This window comes from Schistocerca piceifrons, chromosome 9 (assembly GCF_021461385.2).
Source record: "Schistocerca piceifrons isolate TAMUIC-IGC-003096 chromosome 9, iqSchPice1.1, whole genome shotgun sequence".
NCBI lineage: Eukaryota > Metazoa > Arthropoda > Insecta > Orthoptera > Acrididae > Schistocerca > Schistocerca piceifrons.
In genome coordinates this window covers 117,265,076-117,281,503 of record NC_060146.1, presented here as the reverse complement: position 1 = coordinate 117,281,503, position 16,428 = coordinate 117,265,076, and the positions used below count along the sequence as shown (strand labels likewise).

General features: G+C 37.1%; 1 protein-coding gene across 4 annotated transcripts in view; it reads left to right on the top strand.

Annotated features, from left to right (window-relative positions):
* The first annotated feature begins 9,711 nt into the window (after positions 1–9,711).
* Positions 9,712–16,428, top strand: part of LOC124717111 (upstream stimulatory factor 2) — a 64,949-nt gene continuing 58,232 nt past the window's right edge. For 2 of the 4 annotated variants that reach the window (XM_047243827.1, XM_047243826.1), the window contains exon 1: positions 9,712–10,630. In XM_047243827.1, coding sequence (XP_047099783.1) covers positions 10,375–10,630 — 256 coding nt within the window. In that variant the 5' untranslated portion in view covers positions 9,712–10,374. The remainder of the gene's footprint in view (positions 10,631–16,428) is intronic. The other 2 variants (XM_047243828.1, XM_047243829.1) reach the window with 2 other exon arrangements.

The window sequence follows — 16,428 nt, the reverse complement described above, 5'->3', positions numbered from 1 at the left end:
TGGTGCTTATGTTTTTTCTAGAAATGAATTAATAAATTTTTCCCTTAATAAGTTATGCAACCAAAATCGTAAGTTATGAATTTTTTCTCATTTCCTGTTAATGAGAAAACAAAAAATCTAACAAGGAAACAGAAATTAATATTAAAATTGGTGAGGGTTGGATTCATCCTAATTGTATTACTTTGAGTTCTAGAAAGGGTCAAAAAGATTCTATTCTTCATTCAGTTGCTGATAATAATAGTAATATACTTCCAAAAGAAGGTAAAATTGTGGTTAAAAGTAAAGAAATTTGTGTTCCTGTTTCAATATGAACCTGAATATTCACTTGAACGAGAAGGACTTAAAAATCCAAAAACTCCAATTTCTTTATTTGAACTACAAACAATTGAATTTGCTGGCTTAAATAAAAATTGAACTAGATATTACTAATTATTATAATTCTGCCGAATTTGATATACCTTACTTTATTTTCATTGTTTTCCAAACTAATAAAAAAATCTGTTCAATAATGATGTAAATGTAAGTTCATTCAATTTTATTCAAAATTATCCTATCTAGTTCATAAATATGTCTAGAAGAATGAATGTTGTACATAATCAAAAAACAACAATGAAATTATGTGCAACCATAATGAAAGTATACCTAATGATATAATTGCATATGTATGGTAAAAAGAACATATATTGAAAATTTTTAATTACACAAATGAACGAAAAATTAGAAAAAATTAAAGAAGTTTTAACTTCATGTTTTCATTTCCTTTTGAAATATTTTCATAAAACTAGATAATATAAAAACTGAAAACTTTAATTTTCAAAAATTAAAACATATTCCAAGCGTTTGAAAAACGTTTTAATGTTTGAAAATTTTGAAGTCTTTCTATATAAGCAAAAATGAACATGAATGGTAGTATTAAAAATCTATTAAGAGAACTTAGTAATTATAGTAATGGTTGTGCAGAAGTGTTCACTAAATATCAGAGCTGAAAAACATAAATCTTACATCATTTCAAAAGTTGAAATTTTATCTACTAAATTTGATGAAAAAGTTTCATTACTCTTAGATGATAAATTTAAAATTGCTCTTCCTGAACATTACAAATGACGATGATAAATTAGAAAAAAGTGTTGGATTATATTATATTTATTGAGGTAAAAAAGAAAATGAAGATCATCCTATTGATGTTATTGAATTTTAAATAAATTTTAAATTTTTTGCTCATTTTTATATTTTACAAAATTTTGTATAGAGTATTACAGTCCTGATCTTCATTTCAGTACTGCTCTAGTACTCATTTTAAAGTCCTGTGTCTTATATTTACATTCATGCCAGACACTACACTTTTTAAGTAATGATTAATGCAATATAATGGCTTTTAATCATTTCAACCCTCATCTGTGAAGAGGGTCCAAGACCAAAACCGGTAGATATTTGGGTTTAAAATAAAAACAACCAATGGTTCAGATATGCGTTTTATATCTTACTATTTTTCTCTTTGTAGATCTGCTCCAGGTGTTTCTATCCACGCGTGCTCCAGTTTTTTCAGCCATACATAGGCCATTCATGTCAGCATCTGAAGGTTTTTCCCAAGGTCAATTCGAAGAACCTGGGAGCAGAGACAGAGGTGTGAGACAACATCTATGACAATCCCAGGGTGCCTCCTCTGTGAGAACATCCTGTCAGCTCCACAGTTTCCATCATCATAATAATGTTGTTGTCCATCGCCATTGGAAGGGAGTGAAAAGGTAGTTAAGTTATCACCTGACACAAAAGTGGCTCTGCCGTCTCTTTTCTTAGAGGGGGGATAGGGAGAGAGGCCACATTCTCACACTGTCGCTTATGATGGCAGCTTCCAGCAATACAGGCATGTGGGTAGCCAAAGCTCCAGCCCACTGGCGACCTTACTTCAGGAAGATCGAACATAAACATTCCAGCCAAAAGCATCAACATATCAGTTTGTTGATGTAAACTCCAGCATATACCGGGGAAATGTGCAGCACTGGCTTAACTATGAGATGCACCGACCGCACCATCAGCAGTGCGAGTATCACTGGCAGCAACATTGCGGTCTCAGCCTCTACTTTGCCTCCGAAACGCCAAGCAGACAACCATCTGCCTGACATGTATTTAGGACGCCATGTGGCTGCTATGAAGTCAGTTCAGTTCGTTGAGCCAAAAAAGGATGCAGGTCCAGTCACAACGCCAACCTGGAGGTTATGAGTCTGCAGCTACTACTAGTGGCCAGCCATCATCTCCGAGCCTGTACCTCTCTGACACTGACCTCCTGTGGACTCTGGGTATTAGCACCTGGTATCCACTAGTTGATATTGACATTTGTGATTGTGTTCAAGGACTACTATCAAACATTTCATCAGTCTGGACTTAGCCTTGTACTGCTATACACATTGCAATGATTGACATCTAGTTCAGACAAGTGTTAGCATATTTCATACAGACTGTAGGAGACAATCATTAAGTATCAATAAAGAATATGGCTCTTAGTGTCCAGCTAATATGCTAAGTTGGTACATTTATGGACATTAATTGTGAATCATAAATTTTATGCTTATTAAAATAAAGTGTTTTGTCTCTGTCTGGGAATGTTACCTATAATTTTTAGCTCCTGTAATTCCTAACACATACGATCCATGGACACCCAATGAGATACAGCCCAGGAGACTTGGTATGGATTTTTACGCCTCTGCAGAAAGTGGGAGAATTGTAAAAGCTACTAATGTGGCACTTTGGCCCATATCGTATTGCTCATCTCTTGTCTGACTTCACATACTAAGTCGAGAATTACGATCCTTCATCAAGAAGACAAAACTGCAGGGATGTCGACCATGTCCTCCACACGAAACCCCACTACAATCCTGATGGACAAATCGACATTGAGGCTTTCTCGTTCAGCGAAACTAGAGACCTGCTTGATGCAGGATAAGCTTCAGTGGGAGAGGCTGTCTTCAATGCCCACCGTAGTGAAGAGGATGTGACAACAAGATCACAATGCGAGAATCCGCTCATGTGGCCATTCAGATGGCCACTGGCAAGATCTAGATCCAAGGTGCTGAAATCGACTCCAGTGAGAAATTCTGAAACAGTGGGTAGCAGGAGAGGAACCAATTCCGCCACCTGTGCTGTACACAGTGTAGTGTAGTGCTTAGTGTCACTGGCTCATGTACTGTATGTCACCAGTTCAATCCCAACTACTAACTCTATTTGTTATTTGAAGTTTCTAGAAGTTTCTTAACATTGTGGAATATTCAGTGTTTCCATAAATAGTTGTATTCTGCATCCAGGAGATTAGTTCAGTTCTGGTTGTAAGCTGTTGTTCGTAATAAAGTGCTGTACTTCATAGACGACCTTGCTTTTGTATTTGGACTTGATTTTGGTCATCTCTTGGCATTACACTGCCTCTCCAAAAAGTTCTGAGACTACTTTTATTCCTGGAGTATAAGTGATGTTATCACAGTAACTATAGTGGCAGCTTGAACTGACAGTTGTGTACAAAAGATATGCATTTGCCCAGTCAGTTGTGAGCAGGCAGTGTTCAGTAGTGGGTATGTGGCCATAGTGTGAAAATGATGTGTCACAAATCACAATGAGTCATGGAGCTGAACATCTCTGAATCAAATTCAAAATTTTTGGTAACATTTCCGCGTAGCAGCGATCTTTTAATATACATAAAACCAGTGAAAAAAGTCTAGATTGCTCCTTTTTGGCGACTGAGATCAGCTGACTGTTCTACACTTCATCGACTTCAGCTGATGTGGCTGTCTGAAGATGGCCTAAGCCTAGGCCGAAACTGCTCATTTTAATAAAGTACCATCGCCATCTAGACTGTCCTTTCACTGATTTTGTCTAAATCAAATGTTCAAGACATAAAGAATACGTATTTCTTCAGTGCATCATGAAGAGCCCCACACACTTGAGGAACAACCATTGAGATGCTTTGCTTGGCTGCTTTGAATACATATATCAGACTTTCAAATGATTCTAACAGTACACTGTTATTGCCATTTTCTGTTTGCAACATATTGCATTTCTACAATTAATGTCATGTTTCTTCATTATTGGTTTGGTAATGGGAGTTCACAGAAATTTATCGATAGGGGAGGGAGGACAGGATGTCCTTTTTTTATAAATGAGTTGGTCAGTTTTGAGATGTGTCATGCCACAAGAACTATATTTTATATGTGTCACAAAAACTTATTGTAATCCCAAAGAACTGATGGTTCTCCATAGCTTATGAGAATTATATAATTAATTAAATTTCAGTACTCCAAATTCCAGGGGTGAGGGAGCCAAATGCCCACTTTTGCCTCCCCCCTCCTCATCCCCTTACAGTCGCCTATGGGTTCAATCCAACTGACCAAGAATTTGATATCATCCAAAGAAGTGCAATAAAAATGTTCAAACTTTCAATTACCTCTTTTTGGGGGGAGGGGAGGAATGGAAGGGAAGTTGTCATCTGACTTCTGACTTGTTCATTGGGACCTGTCATGAATATCTATCTGTTGCTAATTATTTCATCTCAGAATAGCACTTGCATCAAATGCTGTCAGCTATTTGTTAGATATATTCCAGTCTTTGTGTTCTCCAACCGATTTTCTCCCCTACAGTACAAAACCAATCATTACTGTGCTGGTTCAATTCAGCATTAATAAGACTATAATTCAAAATGCCACCAACAAATACAGTGGATCCAGCAAGAAGAATCATGAGCAATATGGTTTGGGTTTAATTTTGATGTTATCTGTGGACTTGTAGATTGTAGACAGTGCTCGTTATTTTCTCAACCTGTAGTGAGGCCTGTTGACTCCATTCAACACAGTTGCCTGTGCAGCAACCAGACCCAGACTGATGGGCAGTCAGTGTCAGTTGGCCTTTTATAATGTTGCATCCTTGAGCTGCTGGTTCTCGATGTATGGTCAGTGAACTCAGCTGATGCTATCAATCACATGACATAGGGTCTCAAAAACCCAAAATTTTATAAGTCCGAATCCTTATCCTAGCAGTGTGTTGTAGTCTTATTAATGCTGAAATGAACCAGCATGGTAATGGTTGGTTTTGTGCCACATTAATACGCTCTGTAAATATTAAAATTTTTGATGGTCTCCTATGGGTTCAATCCAACTGACCAAGTGATCGATATCTTCTGATGCCATGCAATAAAAATATTCAAAATTTGCATCACCTCTTTTTGGTAGGGGGAATGAGAGGGGGGGAAGATTGTCATCTGACTTCTGACTTGTTTAACGTGGCCTGCCATGAATACCTATCCAGTGCCAATTAATTCATCTCAGAATAGCACTTGCACCCAACACCCTCAGCTATATGTTGAACACATTCCAATCTTTGTCTTCCCCTCCTGATTTTCTCCTCTACAGCTCCCTGCAGTGGCATTGAAGTTATTCTCTGATGTCCTAACAAGTCCTATATTCTTGTCCCCTCTTCTTATCAGTGTTTTTACATGTTTCTTTCCTCGGCAATTTTGCAGTGAACCTCCTCATTCCTTGCCTTATCAGTCCACCTAACCTTCAATGTACCACATCTCAAACCCTTCAATTCTCTTCTTTTCTCATGTTCTCACAAGTCCATGATTCACTCTGATGCAACACTGTGCACCAAATCCACATTCTCACAAATTTCTTCCTTGTTTGAAACTACAGCCCATGCAGTTAATGGTGGCTGATGGGCAGTGACCAATTTTCGTCCAAAATGTCCAAAGTGTCTTAAACGTGGCGATGACAGAAACGAGGAGCACGCCCACCTGCCCTTCTCAGACGATTTTACAGAAACTGTTTGGTAAAAAAAAGACCATTTTTGCTTTACTTATAACTTTATATGTCAATTTAATGATGGCATGCCCATCATTTCGTTAATGGTGACAGCCATTGTGATATTTACGTGGAAGTAAGACACTGCGCGAAACTCTAAAATATTTGTAATGAAAAATAGTGGTCGTTATGATTTTGTATTTGGTGCATGTTGCATAATATGTTGCAGCGTATGGAATTTAGCTAACATACTGAATTTTTCTATATGTTTGGCTGTCACCTACCACAAATCTTGGGATAAATTGATCTGACACAGCACACTCTTTTGCGATCTCGCCGATAAAGGCAGAATGAAATATCCACAACATTAATCATACGTAAACGGTTTGAAATATCGAAATGAGATTTTGGCAAATAATAGCATGCAAAGAGGAGAGTATTTTTCTGTATGGTTACTATGCAAACTTCATTATCTAACATGTTACTCCACTAACTACAGACTTTTTCGATCAAAGAATGCAAGTTTTAAGGACCATCAAGAGCTGGTGAAAAGGGAAATGCTATGTGCTTTGTAACAACATAGGTGAAGACATTACACGTTTATTTTGTACCGAAAACGTGCTTTCTCATAAGCTACTGACTTTATTTTTCCTGAGTTCCTCACTTAACAAACCGCGTTTTCAGAATTCTTTCGCAATTGCGTCTGCACGAAATGGTAATGAGATGAGGCTATGTAAACTCCACTGTGTTTTAGCAGCAAATTTTAACATGATAATAAGAGAAATGTCTAGGTTTTACTCAAAATTCGCCATTCATCATGCTTCTCTGAAAGTTACTAATGGTTAACAAGTCAGGAGAAAATAAATCACTGCATTTTCGGCGAAATTCTTTTTTGAAACTAACCAAAGCAGAGATGATGGTAGACTTTTTTGAATGGCCACCATACAAGTAGGGTGTCGAGGGCCCCCACTTAATATTTACACTAAATGTGAGCGTAGGCTTCAGTTTAGAATGGCACTACCCCTCCAGCATTCAGCATTTCGCCTACAGCGCCTGCCTGTAACCCCCACTACTACCGCTCTTCCCATGTGTGCCTTGTTGTCTGTGCATCTAGCGGCCACAGTATTCTCCACACACTACAACAGACACCTTCTGGCCAAGAATGACTTCTTCATCTGTGCTAATCTGTCTTCTATGTTCTCCTTGCGTCGTTGGTCACGTTTTATTTTACTTCGAAGGTAGCAGAATCACTTCACTTTGTCTACTTGATCATTTTAAGTTTCTCACAAATCTCATTTGTACTAATCCTCATTAGACTCATCAGACTGTTCACTCCATTCAATAAGTCCTATAAGTCTTCATCGCTTTCACTGAGGACAGCACTATCATCTGTAAATCTTACCTTTGAAATCCTACTGATCACTACCTACACATAAACCACTTAAAAGACTTTTTCTGCCAGATATCCTTCGCCTTTGTAGCACTTGCCACCCACTGACGACATTTTCTATGTTTTTTCCACCTTAAGATGATGATAAACAACTACAAAAAAATTGCAGTTTTCAGTGTTTCATCCTCCAGTTTTACTGTCGCATAGGCGCACTGAAACCATAGTGTGCATCTACGAACATTCCATTACATTCTGTGCAGGTGTGCACCGTTTAATGTGTGTGGTGCCACCCTTGCACAGATATTTTCCATTGTGCATCAGATCAATTCTCCGCAAGTCCTACATTATTTGCGCAGTTTTAAAGAGGACTGAGAAAACTCTAGTGATCAGAACTTTGTGGGTAAACTTTCTCTAGAAACTGTAATAATACTGGAAAGGACTTTTGAAAAAATAATCTACTTCCTGCAGTGGCTGTAAGCTGAAGGCAGCTTCAAGGTTCCCATTGTTATGTTCGAAAATGGAGGGTTACATTGCCACCATTTAACTCAAGTATTTCTGAGGACAACTCTCTTCAATTTCATAAACAGTGATGTGTGTAGCGCAATAATGCATGCAAGGAAAGGCATGAAACCTATCTTTGCCAGTGCAAAAACTTACTTCCATGTACTTGATCCGACAAGTGTGGAGGTCGACAAGTTTGTTGACCTATTGAAGAACAGTTAACACATCACCTCTGATGGCACAGAAACTTCGTTCTTTCATATTAGAATTATACGGCTGCTTTTTGCCAAGCTGGTGGAATACTGCTGAAAATAGTGTCAACATTGCTAAGCTACAGATAAGTAATTTAAGCAGACCCTTAAAACTTATTCATATATTACACAAATTATTGATTTTATATTTGCTCATCAGATTGCAGAAACATTATTCACACAGGAAAAATAAAAGTGAGCAATAATCATCGTTTAGTTTTGAAGCTCCAACAGGAGCTGTATTTGAAGGCTACACTATGGAATTTCAGGTTCTGTTATGCAAACAGCAGTTCTTTTCAGTACTCAAACATATTTCAGCACCTTTGTGCCAGCTTCAGTGGGTAATTTTATTCAGTTCTGTAAAATGCAAAAACAGTCAAGGATGCAGGTTTCGGCTGTGTGAGGGGTGAGGGATTGGTAACAGGTTTTTACTATCTCTCTCCCCCTCCTCCCCCCCCCCCCTACCATCAAATATAACTTACCCCCAAACCCACATGTAAGTCCATAACCGACACCTTGGATATTAATAACAAGAAAAATGAATTTTATAAAGTGTTGTAATATTGTCATAACAAGCTGTTTATGTCAGTGGTCAGTATAGTATTTTTCTATGTCTTTTTTTTTTTTTTTTTTGAGATAGGGATAGATGCCAAGACTGGCCCTTCTCCTTCTGGATCTGCACCCGTGTAAAAATATTTTAAGTAATAATTTTGTAACGAAATAAGTCTAAAACAGTATTATGTCTATTGTGATTTTTACCTTATTTTATAGATGTTTCTAGATATTGGACTGTTAAGGACCTTCTTTACATTATTCAATAGCTATCCATCAGTAACTATTGAGAGTTTGGTTGTTGAGTTGACGCATCATTTTAATCTATGAACGCAATTTTGTTGCGCGGAAATGTATTGCGGTTACGTAGTTATTTTCGTAGATTTACACTGCGAAAGGAGCTACGTAACCGCGATATACAGTTGTGAATAATTTAAAACAAAGTACTCAGGTGAAGACTCCCTTTTTTTTAATTTTTTGACATGTTCCGTTCGTTCCTTCCTAGTCTATATCGGTTTAACGGTCTTGTTTTTGTGATCGAACACAACAACATATGTTTATTCTTAAATCATATGAAGTCCCATAAAAATTACAAAAAACCGTGGGCAACATCATAAACGAAGTTTATGGGGACGTAGCCACCGCGCGTATTCACAGGTCACAGCGGTTTTCAACAACCGCCTAGCTTCCAGCAACGCGAGAAGGAATGCCGCCAGGATAGCCAACCTCTGGAAGGCAATCTATAATTCATTAAGTTTTTATTAATTTCAGGCTACTGCCAAAACATAAGACTTAAATTTATGATAAAAAACAGGAAAAGCTCTGCCTCTTGACCTAATTTATAATCAACCACTTTCACCAAAATTGATCTTATATCACCATCCAATAAAAACATATGTTCATCAATAATACAAAAAGTTTTGCTGCATTTGCCGTTAGCAAATCTGTTCCGTAATTTTGTCAGTACTTCGAAAACGCGCATAGACGTTCTTAAATGATCAAAAGTTTTAAAAAATCATGGTTATATGAAATTTGATGTACCACGCACTGCTAATGAAGTCCTTTATTTCTTTTCTTTATAGTTTTGACGATTGATTCGCAAAATAGTCGTTCAAAGTCACAAAATTTTGATTTTGTGGCTGCATCAAGCACTTGAAGGATTATCGTCAGCAACACGGGTTGCTATAACATTTATTGGGGCCCAACATTGAAGGAGTTCTAGTAACCATGACAGGTTTATGTGCAAACGGTGGTTGCAGTGGTCAGGGCGGCTGCGAATCGTATTTACAGATAAATTATGAGTTGAAGTGCAGAATGTTCATGGAAGTAGAAGCATATAAGTTAATGAGATCCTGGAATGTGTAATGATGCGCATATGATTACAATGTGTTAAATCCTTGAAAGCACGTTTATTCCTGTTGTTGCTTACATCGATAGGGCGGGTAGCCATTACATGCTGCTCACATGACCCTGTTGTTTGGCCCCGTGATCAGTCGGCACGTTCCTGGCAAATTCAAATTGCTGTGAGGTGTTTACGATGGATATATTCGATCATGATTTGGAGAACAGGTATGTTTATTGACAGGGAGTGATAAGACAGACTAAGGATGGATCTTGGGCGTTATCATCTTCAATCTCCCGCTGAAGGTCACCTTGTGTTGTTTAAAAATGAGTTTTGACATAAATAGTTGGGTGGCCAGTCCTGATAAGCCTGCCTGAGCTGTTTGTTGATAGTACTACGTAATTTCCTCCATGAGCTTCATACTGTGTTTCAGATATCACTTGAGTCGGAAATTATGAAGTCTGTGTTACGCTTGCGGTAAGATAGCGATAAACGTGTACAAATTTGAGACTCAAATGTGAATTCTTAGGTTAATGGTGCAGTAAGTTATGTGAGCGTATGGCTGATACAATGGAATCTGAAAGATTTCCCCTCATCTTTTTAACTAGTCAGGAGAAGGACGGTGATGGAAGTGAAGACTGTGTAACTGACTCAAAAGACATTATAGCTGCACAGAGTTTGACAATAGTCGAAGAGGATGGATCGCTTGGGTCTGTGGAAGATCAAAGTGCAGTGGCGGAGCTGGCACAAACTCAAGGGCTGTTGGAAGCCGGTGATGAAGAAGTACAATATCAGTTTAGAGCAGCAGATTCAGGTGAGTTAGTGTAAAAAGACATAAAAACGTGTTTTACAACAGTAGATACCGGCAGAAATGTGCACTGATAGACGGTCTCTCGTGGATTCAGTTCACACATCATATTAAATCTGTTACTTCATTATTAATCATGCCTAAAGTATATTTTCTGTTGGATTTAATTTGTTATACTACTTATTTTTGCATCTTAATCAGATGCCAGGGGAATTTTAAGTATGACCGAGTGTATGTGAGAATGTTTCCCTTGCTGATGTGAGTAATGTTGGCAGGTGATAATACTGAATTTCATCCGTGCCAATCTTAGTGGCTGCCTCCAAATGCCACCGCTTGCCATTCTCATCAGATGGCCTACCCATTGAACTCTTTCAGAATTCATTATAGTTGTTGTAATTGCATGTGAATATCTGTGTTGTCTTCGTTTCCAGTTGTGCAATTCATTGTCATAGTGTGGACCAAAGATTTTTTTATAAAACTCTGTTTTTAAAAATTAGTAACATTCGTCAGTTTTAGTTAAACTCCACATTTCTCTCTCGTAGGTTAGGACTGGTCTGGTGATTAACTGTATTGAGATATAATTATGCGTTCAGTGAATGATCCTGAGGACCTCTCATGCTGTGTGGCTTTAGAGCAGTGTGAAAACCTGTTGTGTAAGCAGATGCAAACACATTGTTTCCTTTTGTATTGTGTTAGTACAATTGTCATTAAAGACTAGATGATTACAGTAATAGCCTGAAGAGGGGGCTTTGTTTGGTTTCTTGACAGTGTAAATCTCCACTCCCCCCCCCCCCCCTCCCCCCTTCTTACCTCGCACCTTTCCAGTATGTGTTATACACAGTACGCATTATATTTTGTTGACAGTTTAATGTAACTGAAGTTACAATTCATCCAAAATGCCCCCTCTCTTTGTAACTGCACTCAATTCTGTAGGCTATGGTAACAATACCTGTTTTAAAATAATTGAAAGTGTTTTGAGAATTAAAAAGATGTTAGTGTAGGTTTCTTCAAATTCAAAAAAGAGTTCTGAAATATAAATAAAATAATACGTCTGCTTGCGTGGCCATCTTCCGCAGCAGCTGTTAACAACTTTTATTGTGGGTTATCTGTTGGATAATGTGTAACAGCAAATAAAATAAGTTGTTCTGTTGTAATAAATAGACCAATTGTCAACAAACTTGATACACACATTTTCTGAGTAGCTGTTTCGTGTATGTATGTGTGGGAACTGGTAACATGTGAAGACGCCACTTCATCCTCTCATCATCAGAAATCTATGTAACTGCCAGAGTTCAATTTATCCCTTAACTATGGTCAGGTTGTTTGTTTTCCATCGTTTATTCAGTTAAGCTGTTGTAACTGTTGTCAGTGGAATATGATCTTGAAAACGAAACTAGTTTACAGTGAACTCCTTGTGAGATGTAGAGTGAAGTGAACTTCTTCATAGTTTCCTTTGTCAGTAGATTAGATACTACAAGTTTTTGTATGGAATAGTAGGCTCTATTAATATTTTGCACTGTCATTATCACTTCAGCTTGTCTCTCAATTTGTTCACCTATCTTTGCACCCAGGAATTTGAACTGTTCAGTGCTGAAGCTTTGTTCAGCTCTAAATCTCTCTATCAAGAATTTTGTTTCTGATCATTTGCTTTAACACAGTTTGGAGGTTCATTTTGTGAGTACAAATAATTATATAATCTCTGTTTTACTTTGTACACTTTAACCTTGTCTGGAGAGCCCTAGCAAGTACTAGTTTAGTTCTTAACAACTTTCTCCAAAATATACAAGGGAACGAAGCATCTCCCTGTCTTGGTCCAGTTTTATTCTTAAAATGGTCAGATTTTATTCCATTTAGCAAAACCATTCTTATATTATCATCCATGTACATATTACGAAGATTTATAAGTATAATTAAAATTACAGATTCCATCATTATGTTGCTAATGTTTGACTGTGAATGGAATGATATGCTTTCATAAAAATCAGTAAACAAGTTATGTATTTTTTGTTTACATTTCCATACTTGTCATTTATTTTTCTGATTATGTAGATTATTGTCAGTAGTTGATTTTGATAATCCGTGATTATATTTACTGCATATCATTTCACATCGTGTAGCAATGAATTGTTAACTGTAAAATATTCTCCGTAGTTTCTGTTGTCTTCCCTGTCTTGTTATATGTTGGGACGATTACTGTTTCTTTCTATTCTGTTAGTGCTGTCTTCTCCAGATAACCTGTATCAAACAAAACAAACATCTATACATTGCTTCCTCTCCGTATTTTTGTACCTAGGTAGCTGGCATCTTTCAAGACTGCTGTGCCATTTCTTAGATGTCTCATGCTTTCCACCTCCTCCCATGTGTGGGTTTTGGTATTTGGTCATTATTAAGGCTGCTGCTGTAATTTGGAGTTGGCAATACTGAATCAGAACAATTCAAACAAATTGTTAAAATATTTATTGCTTTTCAATAAAATTTTGTTCTGTTTAGTAATTTCCATCGTTTGGTCAAGAGGAATGTTCGGTATGAGTCGTTGGCTTTGACCTGTGACATAATGTTCATGGCTGCTGTCATGTCTACTTTTAGTGCATATATTCACAGTTTTGTATGCTGGCAAAGCCAACAAATGTCATAGTAAGAAGAATCCGGTTGTGGCAACTGAATAATCTGTAGCTGTGCCCAAGGTCAAGGTTGCGTGGGAAGGTGACAGTTTGGTTGTGGGTTGGTAAAGCTTACAAACGGGCATTTTTTTACTAGGAAACATGGTTGTGGTAACAGACTGCTCTGTAGCTTAGCTCATTTGAAAAAAAATCACCAGTAGCATCACATTTAAGTCTCCTTATTATTTACAACATTTGTTGTATGTTTCCTGTGTATTTGATCAAAGCCAATGACTCAAACAAACATTTCTCTGTATCCAAAATCCTTGTCCTGAATCATATGGGTTTTATAAAGTGAACCTCTTCTAATTTTGTTGACTGAGCCACGTATTTTCTGAGTGTTAATATTTTAATCATATTTGTAAATAAATTAAATCTCATGTTTTAGGTATTCTTCCTTTTTCTTGAGATGTGATGTTTGCTGATAAGCAAGTTTTATCTCAGGATTCTCTTTTGCTTTTAATCATTTCCTGCGTAATTTCATACCATTGTCTTCAGCTACCTCACTTTCTTAATTATCAAACAATTTCTTTCTGTGTTTGTTTACTATCTTCAGGTAATTGCTTGTACCTGTGAAGATGACTTCTTTTATTCTATTGCAACACTTATTACTGATATATTTTTCTCTCATTTCACTTGAAACAAATTGAATCCCCAACTTTGTATTGTGGTATTTCTTCTGTCCCTATTAAATTTTCCTGATCAAATTTGGTCATTTTTCCAGGTCTGATTTTCATTGTAGGTTCTTTCCTCAATTAGATTTTCATTGTGCGTATTACTAGATTGTGGTCTGACCCCATTTCCGTTCCTTGAACAGTCGTACAACATTAATTGCCTTCCTAAATATACATGTGTCTTTTATCCATAGAACAGAGTGACTTTGATTTTGTTATTGCTGTATATACTTCAAAAAATTATGTAGACACTGCTCATGAGTGCATATCACTGATATAGTTACTTTGTCGAACTTGATGTGCTTTCTTGTTGTTGACTCAGTTTGTGAATTGGAGAATGAGAGTTACTTGTAGCAGTAACTTATCTGTTGATTCACTTTTGTCCCTCATAGACAGATTTGTCTGAAGATTTCTTTCCAATGTTTAAGAATCTAACCATGTTGTTATTAATTTATAGAAATCACTGAATAATAATTCAGTCACGTGCAAATTCAAAAGGAGTTCAATGCTTAATTCTATTCCCACAATTCAGAAAAACATTTTCATATACAGCACATCTATCCATTGCTCTATGAAACAGTGAGACGTCTTACACATAATTTGTGTGACATATAAGAAACTTTTTCAAACTAACAGAGAATTCTGGATTAATTAAAATTACTGTTGCAAAAAATAAGACCACATAAATGTTGAAAAAGTCATGCTTGTAACCATTTTTATGAGCCTGAGATCCTACTTAAAGATAAGTAATGTTTGATTTTATTTTAGTGTGAATTTAAATTTGCTGTTAAGGACTGCTTATGCACATTCTATACACACCAGTGTTACAACATTTATATAGACTTGGCAGTGATTACATTGTTACTATCTCAGGTATTTGGTTTTAATCAAACTGTTGTTTGGTGTAACACAAGTGTTGTATGTGCAGGGCCATGTCATGTTGTAAAGTCCATGTTTCGGGCAGTACAACAAAGCCCGCAAATCAGTTTTTATCCACTTAGTAACTGGTCTGCAATGGACAGCTTTGATGATGACCACTGTGTGTATGCCCATAATGTCTGTTTTTTTTATCTGTTTAGTGACAGTTACATTAGAACATGTTGTGGCTCGTTGCCCAGAAAAACTTTTTATGTCCACTGACTGACAAGAATATTTACCTGTACCACCATGCAGCATGGGTTATTTACTTGGAAGTACATAAATATTGTATTACATTTTATTTGGGGTAAATATTGGATTTGTGAAAGGTGTGGTTTACAAAAGATCATTGTTACAAGTACATTCATATAAGTATTGCAATTCTCTTCCATAGCCTCTTTAGTGTACCCACATAACATGATCTGTGACATTCCCTCACAACCGACTTCTGTAATCAATTGAGAAAATTATCCTGAACATTATTCTGTAGCTAAGCTGACAGTAAAGGTATAGTATCTCTTACTTGTACTGTCCCATAAAGTGAAACACTCATAGGTCAAAACATTAACAAATAGTAGCATCTAGAAGATGCGTAGATATTTCCTTTGCATCTAAAAACTACAAGTAAGCTAAAAATCATGCATGGATCAAGACTACTTGAACCAAAATCTGCTTTTCTTGGACAGTGCTCTATCAAAATGTTCTATCTGTGTGAGCACATTTTGCAGTCCAACTTAGAGCTGCAGTTTGTCAATAGCTGCTTTAATGTATCACAAATGTCCATTGTTGTGTATCCTCCATTATAGAATGTTACCGAGAGGGGTGGGTTAGCCTTAGAACTCGACTCTCATTCGGCAGGAGATGAGTTCAAACCCACATCCATCTCATTCCAAACTTTTCTTAAGTTGCTAAGGTGAATGTTAGAATGATTCCGTGGGAAAGGCCACAGTTGGTTTCCTTCTCCTCCCTTGCCCTACATGCTACAAGATTCCCTCTTGACTTGTAAGTCAAATGTAGGGTAAGTCACAAAGTTTTCCCCTGGTTTGCTGAGGGTATTCCTTAGGTTATTTGGAACAAAACATGTAAATAAAGTAATGGCATCAGATACATAATTAAGGAGCTACAGTAATTGAAAAACTCGGGAAAATGGCAGAAAAAAACTCTTATTATAAGATTTCACTATCAAAAACGCACAGAGTGGATTTAAAGCAAGTGTTCAAAATTTCCTACCTGCATTTGAAGGCAAAGATTCGCACGGGAGTGAACCACGGTAGTAGCATTTTGTAACTGCATACACTTTTTCCTTATTGACATTGTGGCATTGAAAATGCGTTGTATCAATTCTTCTCATGTTTCCACTTTGTACACAATGTATTTCATCCACCCCAGATGCAGTAATGTAGGGATGTTAAATCTGGGGATCTGGCTGGTCAGTTGATGGGGCCCCTGTGACCTATCCATTGATGTGGGAATTGCTGATTAAGATAAGCTGTTACCACATCGCGGAAGTGTGCAGGTGACCTGTCATGTTGGACATACATGCGGTGTCTTG